The sequence below is a fragment of the Pezoporus occidentalis genome, unplaced genomic scaffold (assembly GCF_034315485.1).
Source record: "Pezoporus occidentalis ecotype Australia unplaced genomic scaffold, CSIRO_AGI_Poc_V1 ctg94, whole genome shotgun sequence".
NCBI lineage: Eukaryota > Metazoa > Chordata > Aves > Psittaciformes > Psittacidae > Pezoporus > Pezoporus occidentalis.
In genome coordinates this window covers 1,962,427-1,975,646 of record NW_026916304.1, presented here as the reverse complement: position 1 = coordinate 1,975,646, position 13,220 = coordinate 1,962,427, and the positions used below count along the sequence as shown (strand labels likewise).

General features: G+C 39.6%; 1 protein-coding gene across 1 annotated transcript in view; it reads right to left on the bottom strand.

Moving 5' to 3' along the window:
* The window catches only part of LOC134157320 (uncharacterized oxidoreductase ZK1290.5-like), a 52,666-nt gene that overhangs the window by 27,344 nt on the left and 12,102 nt on the right, over window positions 1–13,220 (bottom strand). Inside the window, 2 exon segments of the mRNA XM_062606139.1 lie at window positions 1,584–1,685; window positions 10,290–10,538. Coding sequence (XP_062462123.1) covers window positions 1,584–1,685; window positions 10,290–10,538 — 351 coding nt within the window.

The window sequence follows — 13,220 nt, the reverse complement described above, 5'->3', positions numbered from 1 at the left end:
AACTTAAATACTCATCAGAAAACACTTCTCAATGGCAGGATTAAGCACCTTGTCGAATAATTCTTGGAATTAAAAGTCACTGACGCTTTGAAATAAGAGGTTGGTGTAATGTTTCTTTAAAGACTGAATGTTGTAATCCCTTACATAGACAGAAACACTTCTTGCAACTTCCCTTATGCTTAATATAAAAAGCAAGAACAACAGATGTATCAAAAATCATTTACTTCTGTGTTTCCAGAGGCAGACCAAAAGGAACGGAAGGCTTGAAGCATAAGAGAACAGGTTTGTTTAGTGCTCTGATAAAACTGGCAGTGCCACACAACCTGTAATTGCCTTTGTACAACTCTCTGCTATAATCACTGTTTCAGTAACTCTGGGTTAATGCATACACTACTTAAGCCAAGAAATCTTCTCCCTGCCTAGGGAAGGAAGTTATAAAGAGGGAGGTGAACTTTGTCCAAGCACTGCATGACAGGATCTTCTTTTACAAAGCTATTTCTAATACTAGCGCATAGTTCAGGAGCAAAATCCTCCTCTTAAATCTACATGATGAATTTTGATTGGGGCAGTCTACTCTTCTTATTGCTACAAACATAAACTGAAAATAATAAACTGAGAACATTGGGGCTGTTGAGCCTGGAGAAGAGAAGCTGCGTGGAGACCTCAGAGCAGCTTCCAGTGTCTGAAGGGGGCTGCAAGGATGCTGGAGAGGGACTCTTCATCAGGGACTGTAGCAACAGGACAAGGGGTGATGGGTTCAAACTGAAACGGGAAGTTCAGGTTAGATCTAAGGCAGAAGTTCTTCCCTGTGAGGGTGCTGAGGTGCTGGCACAGGCTGCCCAGAGAAGTGATAAATGCTTCATCCCTGGCAGTGCTCAAGGCCAGGTTCAAAAGAGCCTTGGGCAACATGGTTTAGTGTGAGGCGTCCCTGCCCATGGAGGGGGGTGGAAATGGACGACATTAAAGTCCTTTCAAACCCAAACCGTTCCATGATTCTATGACTCTATTCTATGAATTTTGCAGTGCACCAAAAATCAAATGGACCATTACCAGAACTTGAGAGAATACCTCCCTTGATTTCCTTTTTTCCCCAAAATGTTAGTACTAAGAATACTCACTTGAGTATTTATTTCTCATATAGCCATTTTGTTTTGTTGACTTTTTCTAAAACACAAATGTGTACCACAATATGTGGCAAATTGGAAAACAGCATCATACAGTTAAGAAATCTAAAGGAAGTAAAATTTAGCATGAGTTATACTTAAAACAAGAACAGGCTACTACAAAGATGTTCTATAGTAGCATATAGATTTCAATGTTATCTGTGGATTTCCTCAAGAAAGGGTGTACACCATCATGGGCAGAATTTGGCAATGTATTATCTACAATGTATTATTTACAAGCAACACAAACATATTCAACTTACCAAAAAGATCTACATAATTTGCACCCCCAACTCAACTGAAACACAAACCTCCAGTTCAAATTACATTGTTTAACATCTGTATGAATTCCCCAATTCTATGAATTCCAAAATGTGCTGTAATTCCTTCTGCTAAAATAGGTTTTCACTATTATATCACCTTTCTCATAGAGCTCCTCCATTGCTCTCCAGGTTTCAGCTCGGACCTCTCGATTGCTTTTACCAGGAACTTGCGCATCAGGCCAGTGTATTAAATAAAGATCTAAAAAACAAACAGAACCAGACTACTTTTCAGTGTCATAAAATTATAGCAAACCATGTGAAACAGCATTTTTCCTTCATAATGGCGTCTAGCATATCAGCATCAAAATAGTTACAATTACCACTCCATGTTCATTACTTTATACATCCATTTATTTTTAATCAATGCAATCTACAACATCTCATTAACAACTAAAGGTAGAAGAAGCTGCACATGTGCCACATGCTTAGGTCACTATAATCTAAATTTCATGGTCACATATTCAAGCTTTCAACACATAAGAAGCCCCATTTAAATCAAAGGCATTTTGGTCACTGGAATTAAGGCTGGAACACTGCTGAAGGGCCACAAGTCCTGAAGTTTTATGTAGACAGACTGAGAACATTGGGGCTGCCCAGTCTAGAGAAGAGAAGCTGCGTGGAGACCTCAGAGCAGCTTCCAGTGTCTGAAGGGGGCTACAGGGATGCTGGAGAGGGACTCTTCATCAAGGACTGTAGTGATAGGACAAGGGGTGATGGGTTCAAACTGAAACAGGGGAAGTTCAGGTTAGATCTAAGGCTGAAGCTCTTCCCTTTGAGGGTGCTGGCACAGAGTGCCCACAGAAGTTGTGAATGCTCCTATCCTGGCAGTGTTCAAGGCCAGGTCAGACAGAGCCTTGGGCGACATGGTCTAGTGTGAGGTGTCCCTGCCCATGGCGGGGGTTGGAACTGGATGATCTTAAGGTCATATAACTGGGACCAGTCTGGGACCCTATGATTCTATGAAGATAAATCTGTTTGGCAGTTCTGTAAGTATTTCATACAAATTCAGCAGTGGGTTCTGGATTTACTTTCTAAAGAATACTTCTGTTACAAAATTTCTGTTGGAAATCACAGCACATTTTTTCATGCACCGTTTTTTTGCTAAAATTTTTTGCCAGCAGATATTAAGGGAAAAAGCTTGTGCTTTACTGCATTTTATGAAATATTAGCACAGTTTCAAACAGAAGCAATATTTCCTGCTGATGAACTTATCCAAGCAGCTATAGAAACTCACTGTCTCCATGCAAGAAAAGATCATCCAAGCATTTTCAACATAAATTAAAACAGAGACATTTACATCTATTGGAGTCAGAGTTCCAAAACTGACAGGATCTGTAACTCCTTTATAAATCTGCAGACAACTTTAATGAGAAACTTTGGAGCTACTTTGAACACAATTACATTACTTTCCAAATTGTAACTGCAGATGTAATAGGTAACTGGAGGCATCCCAGTCAAAAAGTGCTGCTCTTTGCTGCATAGCTTAGTCTGACAGAAAACAGGAAAAGGAAATAAACGCATGACTGAGATGTACACCGTTGTCTGTCTTTGTGCTCTACAGTATTCCTTTTTTGGCATTTCAGACACAGAGTTAAGAACTAAAAGCTACGCAGAGTTTTTTGTTCTCCAAATGCATCACACTATTCATTCACAGCCCCTCTTTGAGAAAACACAGATCCTCTGCCCTATTTTTCTTTTATTCACATTTAAGGACTGCACTAAAGCTAACAATACCATTGGGCTGCTATTGTAGCTTTCCACCCCTCTAAATAAAAATTCACCCCTGGTTTAGGAGGAAAAGGGAACGTGAAATTCACTATAATACACCAGCTCCTATTTGGATCCCTCACTGTCATACTGTTAAAGAGAGTATTTTGCTCAGACTAAGAATTTAATTAGAACAGTACAGAGTTTTGTACAGTAACATACATTATAGGATGTATAAAAAAGAATCATTTTGGATGGTCACCAAAATCATGAGCTTTGCACTTTCTGACATCAATAAACCATTCAACTTTTAAACACAACTGCTCACACAAGAATATATCACTGATCTGTAATGATCTGCAGCATCTGGATTTATGTCCCATTAATAGAGAAAGTTGCTCATTGGTTGCCCTTATATACATAAAATCCTCTCCTAATTTAGAAAACGAGCAGACTTGTTCATCACTGAGCTGTGAATAATTGCTTCTTCTTTAATTGCTCTGAAAAAAAAATGGTATTTATTAAGAATAAATAATATATGGCATCGGAATAAATACCAAGTTCTGTGTCATTCAGCAAAACCTAATATTGGGATCTTGATTGAAGCACTTGGGAAGGTTATGTTAAAAATCTCAGGACCAGTCTAATTCTGTTGCCAAGAAAGTCTCTTCCAAAATTTCCACTGACTTACATTAGGCGCAACCCCAAGAATTAGCATTAGGAATTGCTAATACCAAGTGTTCAATTTGATCCACAGTTATGTATGTGCCATTGACAGTACTTACTGCCAGAGAGTGCCAGGACTTAATTTAAACTTTTTTGCTTGGATAAAGCAAATGTCATATGTAAGTTATTAGTATATGATTCCTCACATAAAAATGGGAGAATTACATATCTTTAATTGCTGTTTATGTTCTCCAAATCAGACTAATAACAACTGCTTTAACTATGCAAAAACACATCGTATAACACTAACAAAAAATAATCATTAACTTCAGTGGAATTTCACCAAAAGCTACTTTTCCAAAAGAAAAGTATTCAGTTAGACATCACAGCATGCAAATGTTCACAGAAATAGCTACATCCTGGATTTCTAAAAAGATGCTTTGTACTCAGCCCAAGAAACAGGAGCACTCTCAGAAGAATGACTTTTAAAAGATTTGATAACGGAAAGATCTCTGGCCTTGGGTATTTAAAAACATGCAGTACATCAGCCTTCCCTGTGTTAATGCCTGAGACCTCCTCAGCGTGAATACAATGAGTTGCTGGCCCTTTATTTTAGGAAGGCAACGTTATCAGGTTGTGACGTCCATATCATACTATGATGTTTATTTTAATTTATGCTTTTTGTTGAAGCGGTGCTCAAGGCCAGGCTGGACAGAGCCTTGGGTGGCATGGTTTAGTGGGAGGTGTCCCTTCCCACGGCAGGGGGGTTGGAACTAGATGATCTTAAGGTCCTTTCCAACCCTAACTATCCTATGATTCTATGAAATAAAAATTACTTCCCCATTAGAAATCTACATATTTAGGGCTAGAATAGCATCTTAAAAGTCCAGTCCTCCTGACCGCAAGAAGCGTTCATGAAAGATGTGAGGCAAAGGTACCTTATCTCAGAGATAAATGAGTAGTAGTCCACCAGTCACACACAAACCACCCCAGCCCAGCTACAAGTGGAAGGAATACAGTGTACCTTGCAACAAGCAATGGAAATCAACTAAGCAGTGCTAATTTTAAACTGGGATTTGCTTACTTCTATTGAATCTGGTACAAACCTTTTCATAATACCTGTAGGCCAAGAAAAGCAGTGAGCACCTCATAAACCCAGGGCTACAATTTCATTTTCATATTCACACCTACACCCACACTCTTGCTTAAAATATTTCCCCTCCTGAGGGATGACAAGAAAAGAAACACTCTTATTTGGATTTTGGAGGCAAGAAATTAGTTTTAAACTGTTTATCAAAATAGCTTCAGGTGCTAGTAATCAAGAAATGTGGAACTTGATCACTGGAGGTGTTTAAGAACGGGTTACATTTCTATGTGTTGGGAACGATGGGGTTGTGCCTTGTAGGTTGGATAGAGTAACCAATACTTTGAGACGTCTTCCAACCATTTTGTAAAACAATCTCAACCCCAAAACCCCGCAGTGACTCACAGTATCAGGATGTGCTTGAGAAAGAAGAAAAAAAATCTCCAAATATTCACAATCAAATTCTATATTTACCAGCTTTTTAAATCACCCTTTATCATCAGGCTGTAGCGGTGCAGTGGTTAGTGAGGGCCTGAAGTTCATTCAAATGTCAAAACACTGCTGCAGGAAAACTAAAATTAACATGTGAACTGCTCACACACATTTAAAACAGTGCGGCTTATTGCTTCTCAGCTGCAGCACCTACAATCAATACAGTTCTTAACTTGAATGGACAGGGACATTTTACACATTTAAAAGCCAACAGCATGTTGTCACGGAAATAAAAGTGTGCAATTCTAGTCCTAATACAATTCCTAATACAGTATTAAAAATAGAGCTAAAATTCCCTAGAACAAGCCTAGTTTTGAAGAACAAGCCCTGACTCATATCAAACCTACAAGCAAAAGTCTATTTTTCAATGTTTTGCACAGTTATCTCAATGCGGTGCTTGTGTTTTCCCTGCTTTTCTCAACTGTCACTGCATTTAGCATGTACATGATGATTTTTCTCACCTGCCCCACCTCTTTTAAATTCCACTGGAACAAGGATCAACGTGAAGCAACCTCCAGTGTGTTCCGAATTATACGCAATCTGAACTGGCTGTATTAACATCATTCATGTGATTTATCTAGTACACTGAATATGCTGATAGAGCATTTGTCCAACTCCAGTTGAGGATTTGTGATAGGTCACATCTGCCTGGATGTGACAGGCTCTGAAGAGTCAAAAGGAAAATCAAATTGTTTATGAATTCAGTAACCCACAAATCACATTCAAGAAGAAATTACTTTGGAGGATTGATCCAAACCCCAAGGAATGTGTTCCGCTAGTGCCAAACCTTGAAGATTTGCTGCCATTTCATATTGGTTTACAGTGACTGCTGCTTGAGGACCACATTTAGAAATTGCAAGGAGCAGAATATCTGTTACAACCACTGCCCACAGCTAATATAAATTTCCAGCTCCTCATGGATATAACATCTACTAACTCCAATAAAAATCCCAGAACAGTGCTCTCCTAATACCATTTGCTCAAAAACTGTTTATGAAAAGGTTTCATAACAGTCTTTTACATGGAACACTTCTCTTAAAAGGCTGTGGCTGCTTCCAACAGTTCATCTGTCTCAACAAGTGTCATTCCATATACTGCTAATGTTCAGATTTATCAATTCCTATGATTATTTCCTAAGTCTCTTAACTCAGTTTGCATGGATGGACTGGGTAGCCCATAACACTCCTCAAGAAAATTAACAGGACCTTTCCTGGAACAAATTGCTTAGCTGCACATTTAGCTGCCAGGCCTCCTACAGCTTTTTCTTTTTGCAGTCTTCTGAATGACAAACTTTCCCTCCAACATAAAGGTCCAGCATCCTACATCTATTATTTAGGATCTTTCCATTTTCTATATGAACCATGTATCTTTAGGGAAATGCTGTAAACTTGCACATATTTGGTTAGTATCATAGAATGAAATCAAGAAATTCTGATTTAGGTACATTTCACCTACCTATTTCACATTCCTATTTCACAGAAAAACTGCCACCTTTAACACATACTTATAACTAAGGAATTCACTTTCCTAAATGAGCTTGGGCACAAATTGCCCTGCTATTACCAGATCTTTTCTTATCATGGATTTCATGTCCACTCTATGGTATAGACTACACAGCAGAAGAGGGACACAAAGTGCAGGAGCAAATGAGAACAGAGCTAGGATACCTAAGCTTAATTTTACAACCTTGTAACATCTTCAAACCAATCTTCTGCATTACTGTTAACTTTTATTATACCTGTGATAAGGCTCAATTTCCCACAAAAAGCTCTTATGCTAAGCATTCTTTAAACACTTCATATTTCAAGATACTGCCACTTTTTGCTTGAAAATCCTTCAAACAGCAGCTTCCAGCTGAGTGCTTTCAGACAGACGTTCAGGACTCCCTATAGCATGATGGGAAGAGTGGGGCTCATGGAGAAGAACGTGGGGGTGCTGACTGACGGAGCTGAACATGAGCAGCTTGTGCCCAGGCAGCCAGGAAGCCACCAGCATGCTGGCCTGTACCAGCACCAGTGTGGCAGCAGGGCCAGGGCAGGGACTGTGCCCCTGCACTGGGCACTGGTGAGGCCGCACCTCAAATCCTGTGCTCAGCTCTGGGCCCTCACTACAAGAGAGACATTGAGGTGCTGGAGCAGGGCCAGAGAAGGGCGGTGGAGCTGGTGCAGGGCCTGGAGCACAAGTGTGATGGGGAACGGCTGAGGGACCTGGGGGGGTCACTCTGGAGAAGAGAAGGCTCAGGGGGGACCTTATCGCTCCCTACAACTGCCTGACAGGAGGATGGAGCCAGGAGGGGCTGGGCTCTGCTCCCAAGGAACAAGGGATGGAACAAAAGGGAATGGCCTCAAGCTGCACCAGGGCAGGTTTAGATGGAGCTGAGGAACAATTCCTTCCCCAGAGGGTGCTCAGGCATTGGAACAGGCTGCCCAGGGCAGGGCTGGAGTCACCGTCCCTGCAAGTGTTCACACACCGTGGAGACGAGGCCTCAGTGCCATGGGTTAGTGGTGGCCTTGGCAGTGCTGGGGAGCAGTTGGACTGGGTGAGCTTAAAGGGCTTTTCCAACCTAGTGGATCCTTTGATTCTGTGACTCTGGGGTTTCTGTGAACCCCACCCCCACGAAACACACCACGTATTGCACCTCCTGTGAAGGTCTTTTCCACCAGCATATATAAACAGAGAACTCTTTCACACAAGTGCTATCATACTATGTTTAACAAAAACAGTCAGTGGAATTGATCCAACAGAGATTAAACTCAAGCAGACAAAACCGTTACTCCACTTGCCATCTCATCCTTCTTGTGGAGGTCACCATCCTCATTGACAGAGCAGTGAAATGCACATGAAGTACTTCCTAAGCCATCACAGATCACAAATCGTCAAGTTAAAGGACTTGACAAGTTAAAGCTGAAGCCACCATTGATTTAGGTCTCCATGTCAGACTAGGTGGTGGCTCAGGAAGAGCTTTATAAATTTTTCAGACATCTCCACATCAGTGGGAGGAAGGTAAGGAAGAAGGGAAGACAGGTGAGGCTATAAAGAAGGAAAGGAAAAAAAACTATGTATGTTGCAAATTGCATGGGCAGTTGTAATACTTAATTTGTCTTAGTAGTGTGAGGAAAAAAAGTCTCATAGCTGAACATATATGACAAACTGAAGTTCTGTTTATGTCAGTCCCAGGATCCATTCAAATGGTGACAGTATTTCCGCATTTCTTGCTCTCAGGTATTTTTTCTGTGTTTCACATATTTCTGCTGAACAGCAATATGTAAACTGAGTATTTGTGTGAGCACCTACTTTAATCAGCCTACTACCTGAGAAAATAAAAGGAAATCACTGAAAATTAATTCCTGGAAGGGAGTCAAGCTTTCCTCTCATCAACATTCAGCACCAGTGCCATAGCAAGCAGAAAAAAGCAAGCAAACACAAAACATAAGCAGCAGAAAGCAGGGAGGAGGAAACATGTTATTTCTTAAATTAGAGGAGAAAGTCAGCACTTGAAACTTTGCCTATGAACTTCTCCTTGTAGTGATCTGTATTTGCTCAAGACAGACAAAAAGAGATTTCATTTCATTTTGCATTATTCTGAACCTGGGCAGGAAGTTAAAGGATACAATTCCAGAAAGAATTAAACCAAAAATGTGCATATAAATGTCTCAGTCTAACAGATACAGGGTTGTTTTCCCCTTCATCTTACAAAGCACCCAAGCAAAAAAGCCAGTGAATACAGCATATGACTGCCATTAATATTACATACCATTAATCCTGCAAGATACGTATGTCACAAAAGCTGTTCACTTCTTCTTTAAAGTGTATTTGTGTATGGTAACAGGGGGACAGGGTGAAGAAAGAAGCAAAATGAGGGTTTTCAGGACACTGACAGATAATGTCTGGCTGTTAGGTCAATTATTTCTGAATTATCAGCATAAACACTATCTTCACCAACATCACTGTTTTAGATTATTACTTTAAGTTTATATTCTTCTCCCTCAACTTTCTTTTTATTGCTCCAGCTGGGGAAGAAGCAGCAAAAGCTTTTAAGAAACACCATGTTTATTTTGATCAGGTACCTCCTCTCCCATGAGCTACTGCAAAGAATTAATCAGTGTCATTATTGCAACTCTTTGCCTGTCTAATAAGGGAGTTCCAACATCACATCTTGGACTATGAGAAGTTTATAATCAGCGTAAGTTTCAAAGTGTGTAAGTCTAATCCAGTGCTACTTAGATTTAGTCTTCTAAAGGCTTGTAGATACTGCTAACATTTTCCCTGCAGTATATTGCAGCAAACCAAGACAAAGGCAGTTACTGAGACTTTTTAAAAGTTAAGAAACCTACAAAACAAGTTTTAGAAAGGAATCCCATTCCTTGAGATCTAACAGACCACAGAAGAATTTAGGTATTTTTGTCTCTCTGTTACTAATAAATTATCAGAAAGTTTATGAATCCTTTCAGGCGTTTTTAGCAAAATAGATAAAAGTCATGTAGTGGTTCCTCACACAATCCCAGAGTGGTTTGTGTTACAAGGGACCTTAAAGCTTATCCAGCTCCAACCCCTGCCCCAGGCAGGGACGCCTTCCACTAGAGCAGCTTGCTCCAAGCCCTGTTCAACCTGGCTTTACAAAAATACCTTGATCTGTTGTAAAATATTTGCAGTAAGGAAAAATTCTGTGCCTTCTACTGTATGCATGTGAACTTCCTAGAGAACAAACAGAACAAGGTATCTGCGAATGTGTAAATAAAGGCAGGGTTTGGTTTTTGTGATCTATCTGTTCTACACTGTTTTTCAGGAATTCATTCATCTTTGCAAATATTCACATAGAAGGTGCAATAAATGAGCATATGCAAAGATTCATACCAAGGTATTCGACACCAAGCCTTTCACATGACTCCAAGCATGCTTTTTTTGTGTTTTCATAGCCATAATCACTAGGCCACAGTTTGGTAGTTAGCCAGATGTCCTCTCGTTTCACACCACTCTCTTTGATGGCCTTTTGGAGCAGAGATTCACAGCCGTATCGTCTTGCTGTGTCAATATGACGAATGCCACAGCTTTGTATTGCATGGACCACAGCATCATGGGAATAGCCACCTTGATGGGAAGTACCTAAACGAACAAAAGCAGAAGTGAATTGTCAGCAATAAGTTATGAGGGACATATTTTATCATTCTTTTTAATTGTTGTTTTCCTTTTTTGTCTATTGTCACAGAATCACCTTATTCAATTTTCATTTCCTAATAATAAGGAAATGGGGACTGACAGATCTCTAGGCTGGGAAAATACTTCAAGCGCTGGAATGCTGATGCTGGATCAGAAATGACTCCACCAAAATCAAATATCAACAACATTTAAGTGTAAAGAACTGATTTCAGAAGTCAGGCTGAAGATCATAGAAGAGAAAACACATACTTTATGGAAAATAAGTATATGGCCCTTAATTTTCATATAGAAGCACAACATTTACAGATGAAAATATTAACAATAAGAAATAAAATGTAACCCGAAAAGCAATTTACTTTGCAGAAAGCATATCCTGAAACCTTCACTCTGTTGAACTCCTGTTAGCTTCAAGTTATTATTGCATTGTACAACCCTAGACCAGGCCATATCACAGGTGCAATTCACATCACATCAAGTTCAGCAGCAACCAAAACAATGGAATCCTACCCAAGAATTCCAGAATGGGCATACAGGGGATTTCAGTAACAAAGTACTGTAACTCTCATTGTGTAGGTATTCACTGGATGTGTATTTTGCATGTCAAGGGGACGGAAGGAGGAGGGGACTCAGCAGGAAAAGCAACCAGCAGGAGGACTGTCAGATAAAGAACTGGTTGAGAGCAAGGATGATGTTTCTACTTACCCTTTCCTGTTAGTTGTTTTTCCTGCAATGAGCCCCTCACCCATTCCTCATCACTCACACACTTCCCATAAACAGTATTTTCTACAGTTTGTTGGAGGAAATGCTCAGTCAGCTCCAGTCAGCTACCAAAGCCACCTTCTGAGATGATGGTTAGTACTTAAAGGCCCTGGTGCTACCAGCAAGAGTTGGCATGAAAACAGCCACGTCACTAACTTCCCAGTTAAAGGCCCAGAGCAGTCATGACAGTCAACAGCAACAGGGTGTTCAGCCTCTGATGAATCTAAATTAAGGACTCTAGGTCAAAGAAGAAGAACTGAATTTTCTATCTGCTGTCAACTTTCTCTTTCCCTCCAGAAAGAATGTTTATGCCTACATCAAACACTATCTGCATGTTATACATTAACAAATGTATATGCCCCCCACAGACTGTCAGCAAAGGGGAACAAATGAAAACACATACACAGTTACTTATGACTCATCCTTAAAACTCCCACACCTGAACTGGAGAGGGAACGCCCATGGGAATCTGCAGCACTTTCTCATACACATCTTAACAATGCCAGCAAGAATGAGAAGGGCTTCCAAAAGCCCTACTTACATGAAGGCAAGCCAGGTTCTCCTACATGCTCACGATTTTTGTTCATTCCTAAGCTTAGAAGGAAAGCAAATGATACCTCTGTAACCTTGCTCAACACTCCAAGTCATTTAAAATAAGATGTAATAGGTCCGACATAAAGATCATGACCCAAAGATCATGACACTCTGCTCTGATCACAATGGGTCAATCCCCACTTTGTGTTTATGTCCTACAAAATGTGGAGTATGGAATTCTTCATTTATCTTCATGGATTTGAAAGTGATGAAATTATACTACTATATTCCTACAATGTTGACATGTGTATCAGATGTGTTTTACCTTCCACATGTAAACAAAGTTTTAATGTTTTAAAAGTCAAAAATTCAAAATTCCACTTTTCTTTATAGCCACTATTTATAATTAATAACTGGCTTAATTTAGGATTCATCTAGAAACAGATGTCCCTGTAACCTTGTTTTACATCAAGATAAGTCAAGCTGGGTTAACTTACATTCTCACAGTATCAATGTTGACAAATTTTAGATGAAAGCAATGCTACTACATTGCAACTCTGGGCAAAGAATATATATGCAAGTATTACATTATTCAGATCCTAAAGAGATTTTATTTAAGCATTATGTAACTAGCACAGAAAAATTACTATACTTTTTCATAACAGGCCCTTCACTTTTCATAAGCTGGTACTGGTGCCAAAGAAATAAGGTTGTAACTATTGTGTCTGTTTCTGGCTGAATGGACATTTCTAGGCACAGAATGAATGGAGTTCATTTAGAGGTCTCGCAAATGGACTCAGACTCTTTTCATGCATAATGGATTTCAGCAAGAACATTTAGGACAAACGACTTTTTTTTTTCCTTTTCCTTTTAAATTTAACCCTTTGAGTTCAAGGGAGAGAGTGAGAAAGAAGGAAAATTCAGAACCATTTTCTTCCTGCACTCCCTTCCTCGACGGCATGCACACTTGTTTCACAAGGAAATAAAGAAATCAAGATCAGCCTGGAGGGAATTATCTCAGTTTCTATGCCTAAAAATGAACCACAACAGTCCTGATGCACTACATAGTAATTAAAAAGAGAGCTTAACACTTATTTAATATTACCACTTTGCAAGCCTTAACTTACTCATGAACAACAGGTTTCTAAGTTAATTATGCCACTGACATAACAGCTTCTGCACTTTAGAAATGAGAGTTTTCTTGGGTTTACTCATGTGATTAAATATGCTACAATTCACAGCTGCAGAAGGGTGACAAAAGAAAGTGGAGTGACTTAAATTGGTATTTTTTTTATATCTTAAATGCACTGTGTGAATACATTAACATTCTTACAT